The sequence below is a fragment of the Gadus macrocephalus genome, chromosome 4, assembly GCF_031168955.1.
Source record: "Gadus macrocephalus chromosome 4, ASM3116895v1".
In the NCBI taxonomy this organism is placed as follows: Eukaryota; Metazoa; Chordata; class Actinopteri; order Gadiformes; family Gadidae; genus Gadus; species Gadus macrocephalus.
This window is the reverse complement of record NC_082385.1, coordinates 24853529-24879989: the sequence shown is the minus strand read 5'-3', so window position 1 is coordinate 24879989 and position 26461 is coordinate 24853529. Positions and strand designations below refer to the sequence as shown.

General features: G+C 43.5%; 1 protein-coding gene and 1 long non-coding RNA gene across 3 annotated transcripts in view; both read left to right on the top strand.

The window, feature by feature from the left end:
- Positions 1-26461, top strand: part of LOC132456396 (activin receptor type-2A-like) — a 74919-nt gene that overhangs the window by 31756 nt on the left and 16702 nt on the right. Inside the window, exons 5-10 of one of the 2 annotated variants that reach the window (XM_060050747.1) lie at positions 6984-7007; positions 10044-10187; positions 10700-10843; positions 12515-12660; positions 12967-13081; positions 14566-14704. In XM_060050747.1, the coding sequence (XP_059906730.1) occupies positions 6984-7007; positions 10044-10187; positions 10700-10843; positions 12515-12660; positions 12967-13081; positions 14566-14704 (712 nt within the window). The remainder of the gene's footprint in view (positions 1-6983; positions 7008-10043; positions 10188-10699; positions 10844-12514; positions 12661-12966; positions 13082-14565; positions 14705-26461) is intronic. The other variant, XM_060050748.1, reaches the window with a different exon arrangement.
- Positions 1257-4945, top strand: LOC132456399 (uncharacterized). The gene is made up of 2 exons (XR_009525460.1): positions 1257-2354; positions 4127-4945. It is a non-coding gene; the product is annotated as an uncharacterized LOC132456399 (long non-coding RNA).

Here is a 26461-nt window from a genome sequence, read left to right as displayed (position 1 = left end):
GTCTTATGTGTCCATATTATATCCATTACATTGACCGGGTATTCCCAAGACGCTCACGCTCTGCAGCAAGCCAGTCACAGTTGATTGGCGCGGCGCTGTACAGCGAACGTAAACAAACAACTAAGGTTAGCATTTCGTCAAGTATTACTTTTCCTCCCGAGATCCCGCTAATGTTGTGTTATAAAGTAAAGGGAAACAAGATATCTATTCTTCCTCCACCTCTCTCGCTTCTCTGCTTGGTGTCGCTGACGCTTATAGTTTGCCTCCCTCGCTCTTGTAACGTCACGTAGGCCTACGTGGAAAAAAACAACAAAGCTCCGAATACTGATTTAAGCTTTGAATACTAATTTTCCGAGCAGCCGTTAGCTGTAAAAATCCATAGATTAGCCGCACTGTTATATAAGCCGCAGAATCGAAAAATGCGAAATAAGGCGGGGCTTATAGTCCGAAAATTCCGGTACATTATCTGCGACACTTTATTACAGCACAGACACCCGACAATGGTTAGAAAATTTCCCACGGCACACCTGACGATCTTTCGCGGCACACTGGTTGAAAATCACTGGTGTAAGCTAATGATGTATGAGTTATTATTCCTTGAGCAAGATAGTGAAGTATTTCAGTCATCATTCACGCTGGCTCAGAGTGAAAACCCGTTTGCATTTCCTGTACCACGTAGTGCTTTTTGTCCCTCTCGGGAGTTCATAGACCGGAAGAACATGGAAGCCTCCATGAAGCTTACCCGTCCTATGTAACTACATATTAATTATTCTTCGCTCAGGAGGATAAGTGAGATTTTTGGCAGAGATAATTTTACACCAATGAGGACTTATTTATGAATGAATACGTTGATTTGAGGTAATAAATGACCGAAAATATTACAGTGTCCCTTTAACGCCCTATCGGTCTGTAAAATGGCAATCAAATCAAATGAAATGTATTTATTAAGCACATTTAATAACAAGGTGGGGGGGATCTTATGTTTTTATTATAATGCACACCGTTTTTTTGTTTTTTTTACTGCAGTATGAAGTAAACGATGAACTAATTCCTGTATGTGAAGTGTGTGTGTGTGATTGCAGTGACTTGGCTGGATTTACATACAACGTAAGTGTAATTGTAGTGGGTGAAGGAGCCCAATTAATTAAGTCACCAATTTGGGGCAATTCGCCGAGGTCACTTTGCCTACGTTTGGTGTGATGCTGGGGCGATCTGTGATGTGATGCTGAACCTCGCTGCCCACTGTGGAACGATGTAGATGTTCATAAAGTGTAGACAAGGTTATAAATTTTTTAAATGGTGTATTTGTATTGCAATAAACATAAATCCATCCTTTTTTATAGTTGACGGGGAGAATTTATATCCTAGATTATAATTGTTTTATCTTTGGTTGAACAGAACAATCAGTGTAAGAGTGTTGGCCAACATAATAATCTAAATAGACAAGAACCTAGATTCGGGGATTCAGCCTGTGTCTGGGGGACGAGACAGACGAACAGCAAAACACCCATGGAAACAAAGGTGTTTCCATGGTTGCAAGCTAGAAACATACAGGGCTCACAACAAAACGGTCGAGAAAACACATTTTTACAGGGCTCACAACAATATGGTTGAGCAAACACATTTTTACAGAGACTATCAACATCAAGAATACCACAAAGACAAAGTTAACCCAATTTCAAAAGTAACACTGCCAAGTCGGTGTCTGATTTGCAGTCTTCTATTTCTTTCAGTTCACGCTATTCCTGAAAAGCTCGTCCAACGTTTACTTGTGTCTGGCCTCTCTGTCGGTCAGTCTCCCTTTTCTCTTCTTCTGTTCCTCCGACATTGGGTTTCTCTGTCTCTTTTTAGTCGGCTGATCTATGATGACTGTAACAATCCCTTACTTGTGTTTATATCGAGCCGGTTCCGTGTTTCGGGGTCTGTGCCGTAAAGCAATACGCTACTTCGCGAGACCCGAGACTCCCGCGAGAGTGGGCGGCGGGTCGCCGGCAGAAACTTGCATATTCCCTTTCTCCGCCAAGATGCGCTAGGGGGAGTCGAAACAACGACCAATCAAACAAAAATGTATAATAGAACCATCGCAATGACTCTTAACCAATGACTCTTAGCCGGTGCCATGTTTGGGGGTATGTCTGTGCCGTAAAGCATTTTCAAAACTAAAATCTGACTACATCTTCGAGGCGCGATTGGATACTTCCGCTGCGTCACATCCGGATTGTGTTGGTCCGAACAGAGCAAGTTGCATATTCGCTTTTTCCTTGGAGAAGCGACTTGGGGCAATGAAACACCCGCCAAACAACCCAGAAATGGTTGTAGAACGATCAGAACGACTCTCAACCTGCATTAATAAGGTTATTTTGGCTAAAATTCAAAGCTGCAAACTTGTCGCTTTTCGGCGACAATCGCCGTTTTCTTGGTCAATTTGGTCATTCACGTGAATCGTGTAGAACCGGAGAGTTTTGTTTTTTTGAGGGGGGGGGGGGTGGTCCAGAATTGCGAAAAAATATTGGATCATTCTTATAATTGACATTTCTCTGGGCCAATCGGAATCTCAGCACTTGCTTCAGAATCTTTCTTAAAGCACACAGCGCCAACTGAGCTCGCAATTGGCTGAGACGGTCGCCTGGCTACCGCGCATGCGCGCCAAACAATGCAATGCGGAGGTTTAACAAACACTGAGTTAACGCTGAACTCTAGGTTGATTTACCCTGTGCCGACTAACCCAGAGTTTTCGGTTCCACAGCAGCGGTTATGCATTAATTCAATCAACTCGGGGTTGGTTAACACAGGGTTGTGCGCGTCCACGCCAAACCTAAAAGACGTGATGTATGGATCATGGAAACCCTGATCGAAATGGCGAAACGGGCCGCTTATTTCAATAAAATGGAACTTCAGGTTCTCCTGGAGAGCTATGACGAGGAGAAGGACATTATCACAAGAAAAGGGAACGCTAAAGCCTCTGCAACCCGGAGAACCAAAGCCTGGCAGCGGATCGCTGACCGCGTAAATGCGTTAGTTACACGTCAAAAGCATGATCCTTAATATTTGAGCCATGAATATATAAATATCCCAGTTAAGCATTCTTAAAGATCCTACCACATAACCCCTTTCTTCTAAAAAAATACGTACTCCGATGGCTTCCAAGCGGTCAGCGGATCAAGTATAAAAATTATACAAACTGGTAAGCTTTTCCCACCATCGTATTGGCATAAATTTAAATAAGCCATTTTTTTAAGCCAATCGTGAAAAGGCAGACAGTCGGCAGACTCGATCTTGCCCTCAAATTGTCTTGACCCCAGTTGAGGAGTTGTTAATAAACATAAATTCAGGGCGCCCTGGCATGAAGGGGGTACCAGGAGGTACCTACCTCCTCAGAGAGTCAGGGGCCATACCCCACTGGTTGAATGTAGGTTTTTGTGTTTTCTTGTATTTTATATATTTTTTGCCTTCGAAGTAACGCATGCAAACCATGTGCTTGCCACGGCGCATACTATTTCAAATGTTTATTTTTTTGGTCACTGGGTAGAAAACCTAAAAGTGACAATTCATCAACTTCACAGATCAAGATGGATTAGTGCGTGTAACAATCAAACATTCTCCAGTGGATGCAAGTCTGTTAGGACTATTTTATACTTTGTGTTGCAAGTGCCTCTCGGCATAGTACTCAGACAATATTGGTCTTTGTATGATAGGAGGCCGATACAAATCTTGGATGGGTCATCTGAAAGGACTGAGATGTGCTCAGCATCTCCAACATTATAGCCTAGATAAAACTACCATTTGCAAAAAATGGAGGGCTACGCAAATAGTCTGGAGTGAACTGAGGCCAAGTCCTCGATTGGTAGTGTTGGCTATGTAAGGCTATTTAAATATATTAAAGATTTGCGCGAGAATCTATAGGCCTGTCTCTCCACTCCAGCAAAAAGTCATTTGATATGCCAAGATGTCGAGCCGTGGTCTTATCAATCGCTCCCGGTGGATTGCACGTATAATTTGCCCTCCGATATCAGCAGTTCTCTCATCAAAAGGGCATGCCATTGTGAACACATGAAATCTGCGGTGAACGCGGGTTAAAAAAATCCCCCGTGACACTGTCACCTTTTTTCCTCTGAGGAGTTTGCAGGTCTGAAAATTGTTGCATAGTGGGCCTTTAAGTTTTAAGCTTGGGGATGTTTCGGCGCGTGAACGACTTCATGCCTGTCTACTAGGGCTGTAACGATACGCGTATCGAAACCGAAATCGCGACACTCAAAGCCACGACCCTGTCTCGCGGTGTGAGAAGGCAGAAGCGCGATATGCCCTTTCTAACTCTCCGGTCAAATTGTCAGATTGAAATTTGCTAATAATTTGTCTAAATAATAGTCTGCTGACAGCGCCCCCTCCTATCGATGCCGTAAGTATGCGACGAGATGCCCTCTATGTGATGACAGCTCTCCGTGGCTACGGAGGATTGCCTTTCTCCACAGCCGTCGAAGTCCCCATATGCGATATGAACGACATTTATCCAGAGAAAAAAAATTGCCTGTGTGATCCTGTCTCTATTGTTTTGTGTGATTTGACTGGCAGTTTGTCTCCTTATAGGTCGGAATGAAGCGGCCACCGATTATTGACAGGATGGGTACTTTATTCTACCGGACTCGTTCACTTCCTCACTAGACACACGCGCTACCGCTCGCTCTCCCTGCTCGTCCACTCACTCGCTGACGTCACTCACACACGCATACGCAAACTGCCATTCTCGCGCACACACATATGCTACTCGTAACACTATGCCTCGTTATTGCGACGTTCATGTTAGACGTTCATGTTTTTCCCCATCTATTGAAAGTTAGGCTATTAAACATGTTGCATTCTATACGGCCTGATTATGTCATTATTTAAGCTACATAGCCTAATAAGAAGCGCTAATAAGGATATTTGACTAAACCAACCAAACAGTTGAGGGTTTTTGCCTACCAGCAAAAAGCATCCTCCAACTGCAATCTTTGGTTATTTCTTTATTAATTTAGCGATACTTTAATAGTATTCTTTCTGTTCAAATCTGTTCAGTGTTCCAAATTATTTGTTATTAAATGTTACATTAAGTTAATTGGTATATAAGTGTTGTTTAAATAAAATGCTTTTTAAATTTAAAAAAATCGTGGGATGTATCGAACCGTGGGTCAAAAATCGTGATACAAACCAAATCGTGAGTTTGTGTATCGTGACAGCCCTACTGTCTACGCTTCAAACTCGTGTATGTTGCAGAAAATGGGCAACAGCGCCCACTAGGGTCACACTTCGGTGGCTTCTCTCCCCATCAAAAGCAGACAGAGAGACAGTGTTTAATGACGTTGATTAACCTTTGAGCATTTCCTATTATAGGCTACTGTGTAAAATGCTGTTTAGAATTAACGTTTGTGTCAAGAAAGAAAGAACCAGCGAGGGACGCTCTTATTCCCACTCTCCTTGCTTGGCGATCTAGCATTTAGGATCGATTGCTCTTCCATGGGTCCTCGGATGTTAACACTGAATTTTCTGACGTTGAATTTTGCAGCTGAATTTGGCATGTTGAATTTGGGGACGTTGAAAATATTTACGTTGAATTTTTTAACATTGAATATTTGATTTTGAATTTTTTAACATTGAAAAATAAAGCTGAATATGCTTTATTGAGTTAAATTCAGAGGCAAAAAAGTCCAGATACTTAATTTCAATGCATAACTATTCAGTGCTTAGAATTCAATGGCTTTTTATTTTCAAAATCCAATGGCACAGATTTATAGAAAAGCCAACTAGTAGCAAGAGGAGAAGAGGGTGGCTTTGTGTCGCTGGCAGCCATTTTGGTCCCATCCTAGAATACGGAAGATGAATCACTACAGCCGTTGCATTATTGATGAGGCCTTCATGGCGGCAAATGGTGATAATCGGAGGGGCCTCGGAGCTCTGCGTGCAAGAACGAGTGCGGGCCGAGTGGCTGTTAAGACAAGAGAGGGAGGGAAACCATTTTGTACTTCAGCTCTCGTCGAGTATGCGCATGCGTCGTTTCTGTTTAGCGTCTTCCACAAAGCGGGATAACGGAAGGGGAAAGACACCAGATCGCAGAAGTACCTCGCTCCCTTGAAACAAGGTTTTTATTATTCTGCCCTACTTGTGGAAATAGTTGTGACTTTAATGGTGACGCTCAATCTTTTTGGACTCAGAAACCTGGGAGCAATTATTTTAGAAGAAACTTGAATTAGTATGAATACATATGTTCCCTACTAGGTAGGATGTGTACGAATGTGTTTCAATGATATCAATATATTGTTGGACGTTTTTATTGTGGTTTATTTATGTGAATTGAACATAATTGTACCTCATATTAGCCGTGTGGCGATGCGGTATGAAACCCTCATACCACATCATTAACGTGTTTGTCATGCCAATGATTGACACAGTAAAAGTTCCTTTGCCCGTTTTTATTGTGGTTTATTTACGTGAATTGAACATAATTGTACCTCATATTAGCCGTGTGGCGATGCGGTATGAAACCCTCATACCACATCATTAACGTGTTTGTCATGCCAATGATTGACACAGTAAAAGTTCCTTTGCCCGTTTTTATTGTGGTTTATTTATGTGAATTGAACATAATTGTACCTCATATTAGCCGTGTGGCGATGCGGTATGAAACCCTCATACCACATCATTAACGTGTTTGTCATGCCAATGATTGACACAGTAAAAGTTCCTTTGCCCGTTTTTATTGTGGTTTATTTATGTGAATTGAACATAATTGTACCTCATATTAGCCGTGTGGCGATGCGGTATGAAACCCTCATACCACATCATTAACGTGTTTGTCATGCCAATGATTGACACAGTAAAAGTTCCTTTGCCCCAGCACACAACCTCACATTCACTCCAGGTCTCATTGTCTCCCAAACACAACGGTACAGAAATCCCCAATAATGTCCCTGTTTGCCTCTTCTTCTTCCCTCCTCCTCCTCTTCAAATAGCACGCCTTTCACATAATGGTCGAGGTAAGAGCAGCTTGATTCCAGTCTCACCCCTCTCCCCCTCCCTTCCCCTCTTTATTGAGTGGACCAGTTTTATAATAAGTCACTGTTTTGCTTAGATCTGTGTTGAAGACTCCGTTGTTGTAGATCCTGAAGTGCTCCCCTCGTCCCCTCCTCTTCCTCACCAGCCGCTCCTCTTAATTTGTTCTCCTTTTTGAGTCTAAAAAAATACTTTCCTGTTCTCCCCCCCCCCCCGTGTGTGTCTAGACATGTCAAGTGTGCGTGTGTGTGTCTGTGTGTGTGTGTTGACATGTCTGGTATGTGTGTCTAGATAAGTCTAGTGTCAAACTTACACCCAAACAGGTGTGTGTGTGTGTGTGTGTGTGTGTGTGTGTGTGTGTGTGTGTGTGTGTGTGTGTGTGTGTGTGTGTGTGTGTGTGTGTGTGTGTGTGTGTGTGTGTGTGTGTGTGTGTGTGTGTGTGTGTGTGTGGATAAGTCTAGTGTCACACCACACACTCACACCCAAACAGATGTCTGGTGTGTGTATGTGTGTGTGATTGTGTGTGTCTGCCCCGGCTTTATCGCATGGACGTTCTTGTGTGGCGAACATATTTTGTGCATGATGAAATACGCACCCCTCCCTCCCCACACACCCCCCCCCCCCCCAGATCCAGCGCTTGGTAGGCTGCCCATTGGAGGAGTTTTAAAACATACGGGTCGGACAGCCCAGCTCTTCACTGGGGGCGCTAGCTCCGTCCGGAGGACTGGGGGCCCTGGATTATGAATTGTGCATAATATTATGTACATAACAGAAGTGAGAGGGTGAAGCGGGGGGGGGGGCGGGGGGTGAAAGGGGGTGGGGGCGTATGTGGAGCACGTTTGTCAAGTTCAAAACGGAAACTCCTCAACCCGCCCTGGTTCACTTCTACGGGAATAACCAAAAGTGAGGCGTGGAAGTGAATCTCCTCTTTGGAGTTCTGGTTAGTTTCTCAACACCAGTTTTATGTTTTAAGCTCAGCCATACGATGTGAGCGAAGAGCAACATTTCCTTGAGAAGGCCACGTACCGGCAAACATTGACATATCATGTTGTTGTTATCACAGGAACGCTTTGTTAGAGTAACACCGGCGATGACAATAGAACAGGTGGGATGTGAACTCATGGGTCTGAACATAAAGACACCACTGGAATCGGGGTGTGTGTCTGGCCTGTGTGTTGAGCCCAGGCTCTGATGCGGCCGATGCAGCAGTAACCCGATGAGGATGATGACGCCGCGAAAAGGAGGGCGAGTTGGGGAGGTTTGGATGACAGAGTTCGACTACCCAAACCCCCCCCCACCCCCCATACCTCACACCCCCTCTACCCTCCACACCTACCCAATGCCCCGTTTCCTGTGGTCTGCTGACTCAATGCAACCCGGCGTGGAACCTGCAACCGGACCCCCGGATCCGGTGGCCCCCCAGGGGAGAAGCCCAGAAGGGCTCGGGGGCGTTTGAAACCCGGCCCCGAGGCGCATATACTAGACGACGCTCGCATATGTCCCACCGTCCGGAAGGTGAAGGAGGAGGAGGAGGAAGTGGAAGATGGAGGGGGGTGGGGGTAGTGTATGTTTTCAGATCAAGGCTTGAGAGTTCAAGGGAGTCGATCACTTCTGACGGGATGCACAGGGATTCGTTCCCCCCCGCCCCCCCCCTCCCAGGGTACTGACTATGAAGACATTGTGGGGCAGCGATTCGGAGCGGGTCGGGTTTCCGCAAACGTGACGTTATTCGCCGCCAACGAAGACAGGATGCCGGAATGAAACGCAAGGAGAGGAAGAACGGGAATGTGATCCATTTGAATTATATCTGATCAGGGAAAAGTGACGAAACAGTGCACTCGGGGGGGGGGGGGGGGGGGTCCAGTGTGTTTGGTTTTTGCGATTACGGGATGGAGGCAGGAGGGTGGACTTTAATGGGTGGCAACGTTGACAGCGTCGATGACACAGTCATGCCATTCTTGAATTTACATTTGTTCGATATAGACCCGCAACGGCAATTCAATGTTTGGATGTGTCAAATACGTATGTTAGATGTTGCAACGTATGATGATGATCACAATGATGTCATAAGGTGTAAAATCTAGGTTTTGATTTGAAAGCATCAAAAAACAAAATCAAACTTTTATTGTATGTTTTCAAAGTTCAGCAGACAAAAGCAGTGTTTTATCTATCTGCGACCCAAGCATCAGGGTTTTGCTTCCGCCAGCTTCTGAATGCACTTCAGTGTTTTGCTAGGTGCTACCACGAACTCGACTCACTTGACATTTTGATATTGTTCAACATTGTGCACTAAAGCCAGCCTTGCGAGACATCCTGATCCTATGAGCTCCTCTCTGTTTCCCTCAGCAGATTGGTCCGGCCTTGATCACGGTGAAAGCGCGCACAATTTAAGAGTGGACCAATCGACGTAGCAATCCAAAAAGTTTTCTTTATCAGAAATAGACTGAATAACAACGTCGAAACAGGAACGGAACGCACGCAATTCTTTGATCACTGGATTCGGTGAGAGCAAAGAGAGACAAGCCTCACTCTGATTGGCTGGAGGTTTTAGAACCAAGCCTTAAGATTAGGCCGGGGCCATATTTGGAAACAGTTGATACCCAATCAAGGCCAAACTCCTATTCACTGGGAAGCAAAGGTGGTCATCAGGATGGTTTCACGAGGCTAAGCTGAAGCACACAGTCAGAGAATCAAACCTGCGGTCCATAGCTTGCAAAAGCAAGGCCTGCTAGTCACACCATGCAAAGGGGACAAGATTGTGAATAACTTTCACCCCCCCCCCATGTTGCAGCCCTGTTTTGTCCCACACTGGACGCCTATGTTGGGGAACACACAATCTGCTAACCATCAAACCTCTCTCTCTTTCTCTCTCTCTCTCTGTCTCTGTCTCTCTCCATCTTTGCATCTCTCTCACTCTCTCTCTGTCCCTGTCTCTCTTTTTCTCTGTCCCTCCATCATTGTCTCTCGATGTGCTTCCGTATCTCTCCTTCCATCTCTCTCTGTCTCTCTCTCTTGCCAAGGACCCCGGGCCCTCTCCACCGTCCCCCATCATGGCCCAGAGGCCCCTGCAGCTGGTGGAGGTGAAGGCCAGGGGCCGTTTCGGCTGCGTTTGGAAAGCGCGGCTCCTCAGCGAATACGTGGCCGTCAAGATCTTCCCAATTCAGGTACCGGACAGCCCCGCCCAAATATTACACTATAACAACACTATAACAACCAAATGTTTTCCACCATAGCAGAGGAAAGTTGCAGAGAATATTATAATCAATTTGCTAACATTACAGAGGACATTTTTTGAGAACTGCTTCAAAATCAAGCATGTTAGGTGGCTATAATCACAAAAGGTAGAGAAAAAAATAAAAAAATATTCATTCAAATACTCTTGAATTCATTTCATTGATCTAAGAGAAGCAAATATACTTTTTTTTTGACGTTTTATTCTCTCTCTCACTATCTCTTTCTCTCCTCATCTCTTGCCCCCTTTCTCTCTCACCTCCCCTCTTTTTTCCTCTCTCCCACCCCCCTTTATGTCTCCTCCCTGTCTCCCAACCTCAACCCGTCTCTCTTTTCCCCCTTCTTTCTCTCCCCTCCCTTATTACTCTCCCCCCTTTCTATCTTTTTCTCTATTTCTGTCTGCGTCACCCTCATCACCTCTCCCCCCCACTCCTCCCTTTCCCAGGACAAGCTGTCATGGCAGAACGAGTATGACATCTACAGCGTGAGCGGCATGAAGCACGACAACATCCTGCACTTCATGGGCATGGAGAAGAGGAACAACAACCTGGCGATGGAGCTTTGGCTCATCACCGACTACCACGAGAGGGTACACACACACACACACACACACACACACACACACACACACACACACACACACACACACACACACACACACACACACACACACTATAGTTCCCAACCAGAGCGGTGGTTCAAGTTCAAGATCCTAAGACAGCCAGCACCTGGAGTGGTTGTTGGGTCGATTCTCCCTACACGTTTTTTTTGGCAATACAAACAAAAGGATGTGGGGTCCTTGAGCAAAGCACTTGATGCTCACTCATCGCTGTTTGCTGGGCAGTGTTTCCATGTTCATGGGTGCCTCTGTTTGAAAGACGGGGCCCTTCGCACCACACTGTCTGTTTTCCCTATTAGACATCAGGGCACAGTGATCGGATCCCCAGCAGGAGGAATTTCAAAGACTGAATGCGGCCTGCAGTATTTGTGATTCATTCATTATACAACACATAGCATTTGTATCCTTTGATATATTGATAAAACAAAAATTGAGTGTGTGTGTTACCCTTTTTTTTTTTATCTAATAAAATTATGATTAATCATGTTAGACTCTGATGTACCGTGGAATAATCTAACTTTGTAAGATATTCTAAACAGTATTTGTCATTTAAACATAACGTAAAGTTTCAGGGACAGGGATCAGTGTGTTTGAGGGCCCTCTAGTGGCTGAATGTTGCCACTAGAATAGTGAAATTAGAACATCATAACCTTATTGTCCACAGTCAATATTATAATTACCAAAGTTCTCCAGGAGGTTGAAAAAAGAATTTTACTCAAGTTATTATTCTCTATTGAAGTCGCTATTGAGCATTCTTACAACCGGGGCATTGCAAACGTTTCACATCTCAAGATTCCTGTCAGTTTGCCTGGAGTGGCCCTCTGGAGTGCCTCACGTTTTTGAAGCCTCTGATATCGGCCCCTGCTCGCCACCCTTGAACCCTGAGAAACGAAGAGATGGTCCGATATCACTGTCCTCCTCTAGGAAAAGAGATTTGTTTCACAAACTAAATGTCCTACATTCTAGCGGATCCTTGTTAATCACACTATCAGATGTAGACAGAAATAAGTTTTAGCAGCCACGTTAACCAGCCTTGTAGGTACGAGCGGCAGATTCCAATTCTTTATGAAAAAATTATGTCTTTAGCGAGAACTGAAGGGGAATGATGCTTCAGGTTGACTTACCCGGAAAGGACAGGGAAAACCGGGACTCTACAAAGAAAATCAGGAGGGTTGACAACTATGGACTTCAACGTGCTTTCTGCGTGATTTGTCCAAATCCTTTGTGCACAGGCAACAGTTTAACATAAATGTCCACAACCTACGTAACAAGGTGTCATTACACCAAGTGTACACTACAACCCAACCTAAGTCACCCTGTCACAACTTGAAACAGTCACCATGTCACAACCTAAAACAGTTACCACGTCACAACCTTAAACAGTCACCACGTCACAACCTAAAACAGTCACCACGTCACAACCTTAAACATTCACGCAGTCACAACCTAAAACAGTCACGCAGTCACAACCTAAAACAGTCGCAACATAAATCAATCACCCTGTCACAACATAAAACAGCCAATAAGTCACAACGCAAGACACCATGTCAAAACCTAAGACGGTCACCATGTCAGCATAAAACAGGCACCCTGTCACAACCTAAAACGTCCTCGCTCTCCTCCCCTCCTCCCTCCCCCCAGGGCTCACTGACGGACTACCTGAAGGCCCACCTGCTGTCGTGGGGCGAGCTGTGTCTGGTGGCCCAGACACTGGCACGTGGCCTGGCCTACCTCCACGAGGACATCCCCGGGCATCGCGAAGGCCACAAGCCCTCCATCGCACACAGGTACCGGGGCCACAAGCCCTCCATCGCACACAGGTACCGGGGCCACAAGCCCTCCATCACACACAGGTGGTGGGGCCACAAGCCCTCCATCGCACACAGGTACCGGGGCCACAAGCCCCCCATCACACAGGTACTGGGGCCCCAAGCCCTCCATCACACAGGTTCTACCCAAGCTCTGCACTCATGCTTCAAGATCTCGTGGGTGGGACAGCTGATGTGTGTGTGTGTGTGTGTGTGTGTGTGTGTGTGTGTGTGTGTGTGTGTGTGTGTGTGTGTGTGTGTGTGTGTGTGTGTGTGACCCCCCAGGGACATGAAGAGCAAGAATGTGCTGCTGAAGAAGGACCTGACCGCCTGCATCGCAGACTTCGGCCTCGCACTCAAGTTCGAGGCCGGGAAGTCGGCAGGGGACACGCACGGACAGGTTGGGGATGGCAGCGCACGCACACAGGCATTGACGCACGTGCTCTCTCACACACGCACGGACAACCTTACACAATCACACTGACGCACCCAAACGCTGTCTCGCAGACATCTGTTAATGCCGCCACGCGCACGCACGCACTTAGACGCAGACACATTTCGATGATCCTGTGAGCAGCAGAACTGTACACATTAATTATCATATTAATAATAATAATAATATATTATTATAATATCTATATTCTTAAATAACAAACAATATATTAAACCAAACCAAAAGATTGCGGAAAATAGTGGATTTAATTCGGTGTTTGTAAATGTAACTTTAGTAAGGGTAAAAATGAATGCTCGCAATCATATTTCAGGTCACACATTACATTTTGGGAGCATATGCCACCAAAAGGGTTGCAATTTGGAACCTTGCCTAGAAAACAGTAACCTGCCAAGAAGTCCAGTATTTAGGCTCTGGTCATACAACAGACATGACCACTCATCTGCGCTTACATCGCTCCTGTGTGTCTTCCGGAAGAACTAGGCGAATAACTAAAACCTGCAGCAAATGTAGAATATACAATAAGCAAGTATGTGCAAACTCAGCGATAGCAATGTTGTTTTTTTGGATTTGTAACCAATAACGGTTTTATTGCTCTGTTTACATTCTCTCAGGTCTTTATCTTTTTGTTACGTTCGAAGTTACTTATGTTTATGATTATTTCTAAACCTGTATTTACTATTGTAATACATTTTTACTGCGTATCACATTCTCAGGCAATCATTCAAATGTTGAAGGTACTATTGCATAATGGTTATATACATTCTAATAAATGTGAGGAGAGAGTGAGCGAGAGAGACGGAGGCGAAAGCCTTTTAAGGGTTTGATTACCCGACTCAAACACAAACGATAAATTCTTGAACCAGCAGGGCTCATGAACCAACCTACACTGAATAATAAATAAGAATCTCGTAAATGCTCAGAGACGATAATCGAACAGTAAAAGCACTCTTCACTAAAGAGTGACACTCCTTCCTGGAGCCGGGGGCGGGACCGGGAACAACCAATGGATGTGGCTTCATCCCCCACTGGGACACAGCCCCTGTGTTGTTTGGTTTAATGTTAACTAACATTGTAGATTTAGAGGTTTATTCTATGCCGGACGGTACATGTTGCCGTTCAAGATCATGTAAATTCTACTGACATTCCTTTGGATATTTATTATTTCCATGTTAAGGGAGAGGCCTACTACTGTTTGATGGTTAGTTATAAACGGGTAAATAAATACATTCATTTGAATAAAATGTAGGTTGTCAGGCATTTTCTGTTGATGTATTAAACAGTATCACAATGTATCGTTTTTTTAGGATTCATTAGACACACACACAGACTCAGATACAGACACACACACACACACACACACACACACACACACACACACACACACACACACACACACACACAGACTTGACCCTGTCCCCTGGCCCTCCCAGGTGGGTACCAGGAGGTACATGGCCCCCGAGGTGCTGGAGGGGGCCATCAACTTCCAGCGGGACTCGTTCCTGCGCATTGACATGTATGCCCTGGGCCTGGTCCTCTGGGAGCTGGCCTCACGCTGCACCGCCGCCGACGGTGAGACACACGCACACACACACACACAGGTTTATATGTGATAGTTGGACCTTTTCCCCAGACCAGCCCGGTGTTGGTTTAGATAAACTCCCCTTTCTTGAATTTCCCCCGGGATTAATAAAGTATATATATCTATCTATCTATCTTTCCTGAGGTCCTAGAGCTATGGGGGTTGGATTGAAACATTGCAAAAAATCTAGGTCACTTTAGATCTCAAACACACCCTACACAACTCCCTACAACCTCTTACACACCACCCTGAAACTTTTGTTCTTTATCTCTCCGACATATATGTGGTTTAAAGGTACAAGAAAACACTATTGGGTCTTTAAGGGTGCACTCACACTAGGCCATCTGGCCGTGGCCGTTGGCCGTTTTCACACCTAACCGTGCTCAAATGGCCCCATTGTTCTCTGGCCTGCACTCACACTAGGCCATCTGGCCGTGGCCGTTGGCCGTCGCAACTGTGGCCTGGCCACGGTAGGCTCTTGTACATACGTCATCACGTCGTAAGTAACACGTCATCACCAAGCGTCCGCTGCATGGACCATAATAAAGTCTGCCGCCAGTCAGAGTTTTAACAACAATGGACAACAACACAGAAAACACAGTTCGCACTTTGCTGAGTCTGTTGCTTATTTGGATACATGTTTACCGTTTAATTGGAAAGAAGGCTCGTCGCCTTTATTATGTCCGTGGTCGTCGCATTGACTATACGTCATCCAGCTCAGGTTGCGTAGCCGTGCTTGTGCGCGTGTCGGCTCATTAGCATCTGTACCGTAGCGGCCCGTACCGTAGCAGCACACCTCTCCCAAGTGGCCAAATTGGCCTGGCCTGGCCACACTCACACTGGCAGATTTGAGCACGGTTAGGTGCGAAAACGGCCACGGCCACGGCCAGATGGCCTAGTGTGAGTGCACCCTTAGGGTGCACTCACTAATGATGTCACTACTCATTAACATAGAATACACATACATGACAGCACACAGCATTACTGGAACAGTTACTTTATTTCCAGAAAGTGCTCTTTAAGTACTTTAAATACTAAAGTAAAAACTAAAAGTATGAAAATATTTTGGTGTGGATGACACACTCCCAGTTACCATTCTTTTAGGCAGTGACACTAGCCAACAACCCGTCACAAATAAAGCACCATGACTTTGAATAACTTAAATTAAGTCTCATTATCTTACTTAAAGACAAATGAATATATGGTTGCGGGTTAAAACATTAAAAGTTATTCCACAACAGCATAATTAACCACAAAACAAATATAGCAGGTAGGCAGGGCAAGGCAACTTTATTTATATAGCACTTTTCATACACAAGGCAGACTCAAAGTGCTTCACATATAAACATTGTCATGCAATAAAATAAAATAATAGATTAAGTAAAAGAAAACATATGCAAAGAAATGAGTAGAATAGAAAGTGCAATGTATTTAAGATCAGATCAACAGTCTCTCTGGTAACCCCCGTCGGGACTCCAACCCGACCTAAAGGAATTTGGTACCCACGTCGGGACTCCAACCAGACCGAAAGCCCAGTTCAGACCAAAGATTCACCTTGCAGCGGCTTGCAACTCGCAACTCCTTGCGACGAGACGGGCTGCGACGTTCTAAAACTGGGCCGTTCACACTGGCTGCAACGCGATGCAACGGGCTGCGACGCTAGGTGGTTTCCATAGCAACTGTGAACCCTCTGGCACAGCTGAGAGCCGCAACATCATCATTTGCGTAGGTTAGGTTAGATTAGTTAGGTTTGCGATTAGTTAGGTTTGCAATTAGTTTTATTTTTATTTTACTTGAGAGTAGGCTAGAGTTACTGTGGTTTGTCATTCTCCACTACATCTGCATTAGAGTAAATAGCTGGAGCTTACCGTTAGTTTTGATTACCCGTTGTTGGATACATTGCATTTTCCGTTAGTTGAATTTCAGTTTGATCTGTATTTGTTCACCATCGGCTCAACTACTACTTGGAGATGGATAACTTAATTATAAATAGGCCTAATTATGTTAGTGAGAGTGAAATGGTCGCAGTTTTTGCTGTGGCTTTAATCATGAAAAGGAGAGACGGCGAGTTATAAAGCCAAGAATACGGAGCCGCAGTAGGGTACTTCAGCGGCAGAAACAGGGTGCCTACGCCAATCTGTGTAGAGAGCTGGAAATCGGGGATATGTCAGCTTTCACCAATTTTACACGCCTGTCCCCGGTCCTATTCCATCATCTGGAGGATCTGGTGAGGCCTTTAATTCAGAAGACGAACACAAATTAACGGGACTGCATTTCAACCGAATTTAATTACCGAATTAAGTTCTCCTCCCTCTCCTCGGACCAGAAGTCTGCCATCTTCTGATCTTTTTATGCTGGAGTGGACAGTACGGTACCGGGACGGAGTAAGGCTGTGACGTACAAGTTGTTCTGTGCTGTGATTGGCTGAAGAGGAATAGTTAAATCGCCGCGTTCTAAAACTGGACCTTGCGATTTTACATGTTCAATCTCTGGCGACTCCTTGCAACTCCTTACGACGCCTTGCAACTCCTTGCAACGGCTTGCAACGACCCGTTCACACCGCCCCGGCGACGTTCTAAAACCGTCTCGTTGCAAGCCGTTGCAAGGTGAATCTTTGGTCTGAACTGGGCTTAAAGGAACTTGTACTTTCTCTGGGACTCCAACCTGGATTCTAGTCAATTTCTATTCTAGGCTAGGACTCTATTCTAAGACTCTAACCCAGATTCTAGGACTCTAACCCAGACACACGTCGGAACTCTAACCACGAACCAAAGGCCTTATTCTGGGAATCCAACCCAGACAGACGTCGGGAACTCAGGTCTTTCTCTGGGACTCCAACCTGACCTAAGGAACTTGGTCCTTTCTCTGGGACTCCAACCCAGATTCTAGGACTCTAACCCAGACAGATCTTGGGTCTCAAACCCTTATCCTTTCTCTCTGGTATCAGATCATGTATCTTTCTGGTAAAAATAGAAAATAAAGGGAAAGTTAAAAAGGCATTTTAGAAAGTAAAAGAAAACATATTCAAAGAAATTAGGAAAAATAGAAAGTGCAATGTATTTAAGATCAGATCAACAGTCTCTCTGGTACCCACGTCGGTTCTCCAACCCGACCTAAAGGAACTTGGTACTTTCCCCAGGGCTCCAACCCGGACTCTATTCTAGGTCTCTAACCCAGATTTGAGGACTCTAACCCAGACACACGTCGGGACTCTAACCACAAACCAAAGGCCTTATTCTGGGACTCCAGCCCAGACAGACCTTGGGACTCTAACCCCGACAGAACTCGGGTCTTCCTCTGGGACTCCAACCCGACCTAAAGGAACTTGGTCCTTTCTCTGGGACTCCAACCCAGATTCTAGGACTCTAACCCAGACAGAACTTGGGTCTCAAACCCTTATCCTTTCTCTCTGGTATCAGATCATGTATCTTTCTGGTAAAAATAGAAAATAAAGGGAAAGTTAAAAAGGCATTTTAGCAATAAAATAGAAAATAAAGGCAAAGTTAAAAAAAAGCTTTTGAGAAAGTGCAATGTATTTAAAATTTAGCAGAAAGCTAAAGCAAACATAAAAGTCTTCAGTCTTGTTATAAAGGTGCTCAGAGTTGGGGCAGGTCTTAAATCCTCAGGGAGTTTATTCCAGCTATTTGTTGCATAGTAACTAAATCCTGCTTTCCCATGTTTCGTGTTTACTCTGGGGATAATTAACAGATTGGTCTCAGAAGATCTTAGTGTTCTAGAAGGCTTATGTAGTGGAAGCATATCAGTATATATATATTTATATATAAATATTTTGGGCCTAAACCATGTAGGGGTTTATAGGTTAGCGACATGATTTTAAAATCAATTATCCCTCCTAGGAAGCCAATGTAACGATTTAAGAATTGGTGTAATATGTTCAAATTTTTTGGTCTTTGTTAGAACTCTAGCAGCAGCATTCTGAACAAGCTGAAGCTTCCTTAGAGTTTGTTTTGGGAGACCTGTAAGGAGACCATTGCAGTAATCAAGCTTACTAGTGATAAAGGCATGTACAAGTTTTTGTAAGTCTTCGGTGGACATGAGCCCTCTAAAGTCCGATTCATACCTCCGGATCCGGACGAAATTCGTCCGTCGTCCCAAACGTCGCCTCCGGAACTACCCTTCATACCTCCGTCTGGTTTCAGCATTGTTATGGATGTTAGGCAATAAATCCTCTAGAGGGCAGTGACTGTCGTTTCACAAATTAACGGCATCGACAATCGCAAACATGACATCTGTAGAGATGATTTTGCTTTGTGTCATCCGTAATCGGCAAAAAAAAGTGCAAAACGTGTAGCCCTAGGCGGCAGTGGCATGTGACACCCCTCACCAACCCGCAGATTATCTCCTCAAAATGTTGTTAAATGACCAGTCACTCATTGCCAAAGCAGGGGAAAAATAAAATAAAAAGGTCAGGTATATAGTATAATCTAAATATAAAACGTTAAATACAATATATATATACATATCAGATATTATACTACTCTTGTCTATTTTCGCGAATGGTCTGACTTTTGACTCTATACTGCCACCTCGATTTCCGGTGGTATTGCCCCGTTTCTCCCGGAGCACTCCGGATTCGTAAGCTCAGAGGCGACGGACCCATTGACGGACGAAACACCTCCGGGACCAGACAAAACCATCCGTATCCGTATTTACCGTAGGGTGTGAATGGGCCTTAAGTCTTACTACATTTTTAGGGTGGAAATATGCAGATTTTGTAACTGATTTGATGTGACTGTCGAAATGTAAATCTGAATCCATGATAACCCCTAGATTCCTGGCTTTGATTGAGGTTTTCAGGGACAGAGAGTGAAGGTGTTGGGTTGCTTTAAGCCTTTCTGTTTTAGCACCAAATACAATTATCTGTTTTGTCCTCATTTAGTTGAAGGAAATTTCGGCACATCCAGTCTTTCACTTGCTCAATGCACTGGCACAGCATATCTTTGGGCCGATAGTCATTTGGTGATAGCGATACATAGATTTGCGTGTCATCAGCATAGCAATGATGGTCAATATTGTTATTTTACATGATTTGCCCTAGTGGGAGCATGTAGATGTTGAATAAAGAGGGTCCTAAGATCGAACCTTGTGGGACTCCACATGTCACATTGGTTGACATGTGTAATAAAATAGACTACTGGTGTAGTCTATTTTATTGTAATGGGTATACTGTGATGATTCCCTCCCAGCCTCGTACAAACCTGTCCCACCGGTACGTGTACGTGTGTGGCGCTTATGAGGTATCGCACCACACTCTATAACCCGCTGATTTAAGAGCATAACGATTATCAACAATCATGGAAAGCTGAATAGGTTTATCAGTTTTAATAACCGTATGACCAAATAGAACACAAAAATGACAAATTGTCCTTTGTATATCTGTTGTAGCGATAGCACATGCTAAACAAGGACAAAATCTACTCAAAATAATTTATTGAACTGTTTACAACCATGGCTAACCAGTGCATGAGAAGGAGATGACAGGAGACTAATGTTTCACTCTTTCAATTGCTCTAATTTTAGCTCTTACTGTTGTTATCTAACATACCATACAGTAATTGAATTGTGTAAAAGTGTGAAATTACTGCACCTTAAAAATGACCATGAATTAGCTATACTCTCATTTGCATAGTGATTAACATTATGAATTTCAATTGTGTATGCCAACTGCATGTTGGCTGACATTTACCTAACTTTTTTTCCCTCCACTCTAACCAAGAATGCCTGTTTTTAAATTCCCTAGCCTGACACCCAGTCCGAAAGGCTAGCCAGGGGTTTTCCTCTAAAAGTAACAAGGAGATATACAGTGGGATTAAAACATTGTCTTCTGTTGACTACTTGTTAAGTGGTTTACACATTAATATGGGAGGACTGGACACGCACGCACGCACGCACGCACGCACACGCACACACACTTTTTTGTTGTGTCTTTGCTAGTCTCCGTAGCTCTGGTAGTGGCATCTGCTGCTGCAGGGTCAACTTGCAGTAGCAAGTTGACCCGGTGTGTGTAGTTTGTTTTTCATATTGTAATGTTGAATGTTATTGTAGCATGTAGCCTGGGACTCTTTAAGTGTTTGTGTTGTGTTTTTATCGTTTTATCCAGTTGTTTTAACTGTTATGCCAATTGTTCCCGCGTTTAACTTTCAATCTGTGTGGGTTGCTGATCACAGCGCGAGAAGGAGGGGCTCGGCCCGCCAACTAACATGCAGAGATGCAGGGGCAGCTTTGCGCTTCGTAACAGAGACAGGGCAGAGCGCGAGCGCGCAGGGGGGATTTTATGAATGGTGAATGTAGGAGATAACTTCCCCTGCTAAAAGTATTTTGTTGCAGTTATACCCAACCGGCATTTGCGAAAAATAAACACAGAAGTGAAAGATATGTCACAAGACAATTGATGCATATCGGTGCACATTTTTAAGTGGGTATACGCTAGGGATGGGCACGAGTAGTAAATTCCAAACTCGAGTGATCGAACGAGTACTCGTTTAATCAAATCTATTTTTAGAATGCAACGCATCTGCAGCAGGAATAGGCCTGATGATGAACGGCAATATTACCAACCAAACATGTAATGCTTATTCTCCATCAAAACAGTCAGAGTTATCAGAGTATTCATTATTTATTTTTGCAAATGTCCAAAACACTTTTTCCTTACAAATATAAATATGCGTCTCACAATTTAAATCACGTCGAACCAAGGCCTGTAACAGTTAAAAAAACTGTTACAGAAAAAACGAAACAAGTAGCCTAACCATTGCAAATAATTTAAAGCTGCAAATAAAACGGCAGCAAATGGACTATGGAAATACTCAGCGTTGTGATCTTCTCTACACAGCCGGGACACAGGCGGTGAAAATAGCCGACACACTTGGTTGCTGTGGGTCTGCTTTCCCAAACTTACCGTTGTGTTTCAGGAGCATATGTTGCCGCATAGAACTTTCTTGTAGCTCGATTTCGCTTGGCATATTTTACATTTCACCTTATGATCTCCTATTTCTTTAAAATATTTCAATTCTTCGCTGCGCTTTGCTTTAACCGCCATCTCTTAACTTTTTGAATTCTGGCGTGCCTGCACACGGCACGGAACGCGCCACACAGAAATGGATACATTTAATTTGCTTTGTGCCCACGGCATGCATTAGTGGCGCCGACAGAAAATTGATACATTTGCTTCAGAAAACTTTGTTTGTGTGTGCATATGCAAACTCGAGTTTGCCTGTCCACCAACCGAGTTCATTTGTAACGAGGAGTACTCGAGTAATCGATTCCTCACGCCCATCCCTAGTATACGCAAATCCTGGTGCGTTCCTAGTGGGTATACGGCGTATACCTGCGTATCACGTAGACTACACCACTGGTTGATTCTGATAGAAAGTCGCCAATGGAAACAAAGTAGTTACTATGTTGTAGGTAGGATCTGAACCAATTTAAGACTGTGCCTGAAAGCCCCACCCAGTTTTCTAACATGTCCAAAAGTATTGTATGGTCTACAGTGTCGAATGCAGCACTGAGGTCTAGTAGCATTAGTATTGAGGTTTTGCCAGAGTCTGTGTTAAGACGGATGTCGTTTACAACTTTAATAATGGCGGTCTCAGTGCTGTGCAGGGGTCGAAATTCTGATTGGAAGGTGTCATAGCAACCAGTTGATACCAGGAAGTGATTAAGTTGCTGGAGGACAACTTTCTCAATGATTTTACTTATGAAGGGTAGATTTGATATTGGTCTGTAGTTGTTAATAATAGAGGTACCTAGGCTATCAAGGCTTTTGGGAAGTCGACTGACTTGAGAGAGTTGTTAACTATCTGCGATATGTCTATTGCTAGGCAGTCAAAAACATTCTTAAAGAGGTTGGTAGGTAAAGTATCAAGGCAACAGGTGGTTGGCTTTAGTTGTGTCACAGTTTCCACAAGATTTTTAGAGTCTATAACATTAAAGCATGCCATCCCTGCCACGTCACTTTTGCCTGAACAGGGAGGTAGTCCAACATTTTTGTTTGAAGGGGAGATATTGATGGCTCGTCTGATGCCTTCAATTTTATCAGTATAACAATCTGCAAACTCATTGCATTTCTGCGTGGAATGGAGATCAGGTAGAATTTGTGTTGGAGGGTAGTCTGTCCACAGTTGCAAATAGGGTTTTTGCATTATTAGTATTGGTTTTAATGATATTGGAGAAAAATGTTTCTCTCGCACTTTTTAAGTCTAAATTGTAGGCACGGAGGCTCTCTTTATAGATATCATGGTGAATATGAAGTTTTGTTTTACGCCAGATGCGTTCAACCTTCCTGCATTCTTTTTTCTGTGCTGTTACAGAAGCAGCTTTTCTCCAGGGTGTCTTTTGCTTTCCAGAAATCGTTATAACCTTCTAAGGTGCAATGACATCTATGACTTTCAAAATGTTCAAATTAAAGTTCTCTACAAGATCATCAGCAGAACATGGGTTGAGAGGTGGTAGCAAGGAGATGACATTTTTTAAAAGTACATTCGATTCTTCATTGATATACCGTTTTTTGAGAGTATTTGATTTTGTCTGTATGTCGGGAATGAAAGATAGATTAAAGAAAACACAAAAGTGATCAGACAAGGAAGGATCAGTAACAGAGAGATCAGAAACATTGAGGCCCTTTGGTTTACCAGGTCTAGAGTGTGCCCCTTACAATGAGTAGCCTCTTTCACATGTTGAGACAGTTCAAATGTGTCCAAAATGGTAAAAAGTTTTTTTGCACATTTGTCATTTAAATCAGCAGTATGAAAATTGAAGTCACCAGTTATAACTAGACAGTCAAAGTCTGTGGAGATGCTAGACAATAATTCTGTGAGGTTGTCTAAATAATTTGCAGAGTATGTGGGTGGCCTGTAAATAATTAATAGGAGAACTCTGGGCGAGCATTTCGATACAGCACAAAGTTTTTCGAATGATGATTCGAACCAAATAACATCTGTTTCCCCTGAAAAACATTTTTTTTAATACAGCAGCAACCCCTCCACCTCTTTTTCCAGATCTACATGCATCAAAAAAGTTATGGTTGGGAGGAGCTGTCTCTATCAGAACGGTTGCACTGTTATTTTGTTCTAGCCATGTTTCAGTTCCTGGCATCAACGGGTTGCTATGACACCTTCCAATCAGGATTTCGACCCCTGCACAGCACTGAGACCGCCCTTATTAAAGTTGTAAACGACATCCGTCTTAACACAGATTCTGGCAAAACCTCAATACTAATGCTACTTGACCTCAGTGCTGCATTCGACACTGTAGACCATACATTACTTCTGGAAAGGTTAGAAAACTGGGTGGGGCTTTCAGGCACCGTCTTAAATTGGTTCAGGTCCTACCTACAAAATAGGAACTACTTTGTTTCCATTGGCGACTTTGTATCATAATCAACCAACGTGACATGTGGAGTCCCACAAGGTTCGATCTTTGGACCCTCTTTATTCAACATCTACATGCTCCCACTAGGGCAAATCATGCAAAATAACAATATTGACCATCATTGCTATGCTGATGACACGCAAATCTATGTATCGCTATCACCAAATGACTATCGGCCCATAGATCTGCTGTGCCAGTGCATTGAGCAAGTGAAGGAATGGATGTGCCGAAATTTCCTTCAACTAAATGAGGACAAAACAGAGATAATTGTATTTGGTTCTAAAATGGAAAGGCTTAAAGTAACCCAACGCCTTCACTCTCTGTCCCTGAAAACCTCAATCAAAGCCAGAAATCTAGGGGTTATCATGGATTCAGATTTACATTTTGACAGTCACATCAAATCAGTTACAAAATCGTCATATTATCACCTTAAAAATGTAGCAAGACTTAGAGGGCTCATGTCCACCGAAGTCTTACAAAAACTTGTACATGCCTTTATCACTAGTAAGCTTGATTACTGCAATGGTCTCCTTACAGGTCTCCCAAAACAAACTGTGAGGAAGCTTCAGCTTGTTCAGAATGCTGCTGCTAGAGTTCTAACAAAGACCAAAAAATTTGATCATATTACACCAATTCTGAAATCGTGACATTGGCTTCCTGTAGGTCAGAGAATTGATTTTAAAATCATGTTGCTTACCTATAAATCCCTACATGGTTTAGGCCCAAAATATTTAACTGATATGCTTCCACTACATCAGCCTTCTAGACCACTAAGAAGCTCTGAGACCAATCTGTTAATTATCCCCAGAGTAAACACAAAACATGGGAAAGCAGGATTTTGTTACTATGCAACAAATAACTGGAATAAACTCCCAGAGGATTTAAGACTTGCCCCAACTCTGAGCACCTTTAAAACAAGACTGAATACTTTTATGTTTGCTATAGCTTTCTGCTAAATCTTAAATACATTGCACTTTCTAAAAAGCTTTTTTAACTTTGCCTTTATTTTCTATTTTAATACTAAAATGCCTTTTTAACTTTCTATTTTACCCATTTCTTTGCATATGTTTTTCTTTTACTTATCTATTATTTAATTTAATTGTATGACAATGTTTATATGTGAAGCACTTTGAGTCTGCCTTGTGTATGAAAAGTGCTATATAAATAAAGTTGCCTTGCCTTGCCTTAAAAACACAAAATCCAGTTTAGAGGTGGTAATAAAATCATTAACTAAAAATTATTTGTTATTAAGAGACCTAACATTAAGTAGACCCATCCTGATGGTGTTGTTGATAGGCTTTAAAGGCACCCAGTGCAACTTTATGTAAACATTCAATGAAAAATAAACATTCAATTTCTAGTCTTTTTTACACGTAGTAAGTTTCAATAACTCCATACCATTACATATCGACATTCAAGGAGCAAAGATGAGACGTCGTTGTGTGGTGAGAACTGATAGAAAATCGTAAACAACAACAATCGCTGGTGGGGAGAAGCCATTTTTCCATTGACTGGAAGCCTGCTTTATTTATTGTAGGTTACAAAAAATAAAGAAAATGGCGGCATTGTTGTTGTTATCGATTTTGTATCAGTTCTCACCACACAACGATGTCTCATCTTTGCTGCTTAAATGTCGGTATGTAATGGTATGGAGTTATTGAAACTTATTACGTGTAAAAAAGACTAGAAATTGAATGTTTATTTTTAAGCCTCGAAAGTTGCACTGGGTGCCTTTAAGGTTGTTTTTGGTTTGGAGGCAATAGGTATGAGATTTGTGAGGTTAGCATTGTGTATAAGTTTCCCTTTGTTTTCTCTCTTAGTGGTTACAGCAGGAATGCAAAAGTTGCCATGTTTCACGTTGGAAACCTTGAGTTCAGCAGATTATGCGAAGCTTCCTTTATACTGTGTCTACGGCTGAACCCTTTTTTGTCTCAGTAATACTCAGGACTACTATCAGTACAGGGGGGGGGGGGCTGGGGCTCCCTCCGCTTGGGTGTTATCAGCCTGTGGCCATGACGCGGCGATGCCATCATTGACACAGATGCAAGTTTGATGCCAACATATTCCAGTTTCTTAAATTCAGCTGGAAAATCTCAAAGGGAGGAGACAGTGGAGCTGGAGTTGTTGTTGTGGCTATGGGAGAGATGAGGCTGGAGGTCATCGTTGATGGGGGAATGCAGTGGAGGGGGGTGGCCGTTCCTCGCCAAGCCAGCATCAGCGATGGGGGAAGGCACAGTGTCCATGGTGTCGGGCAGGCTGTTGTCTCTCTTCAAGGTCTGTGGTCTGTCTGCTATCTGTATGTCAGATAGTGGCAGAGTAGATGTGTCGGGAAGGTTGTAGTCTAGCTTCTTTTCAAC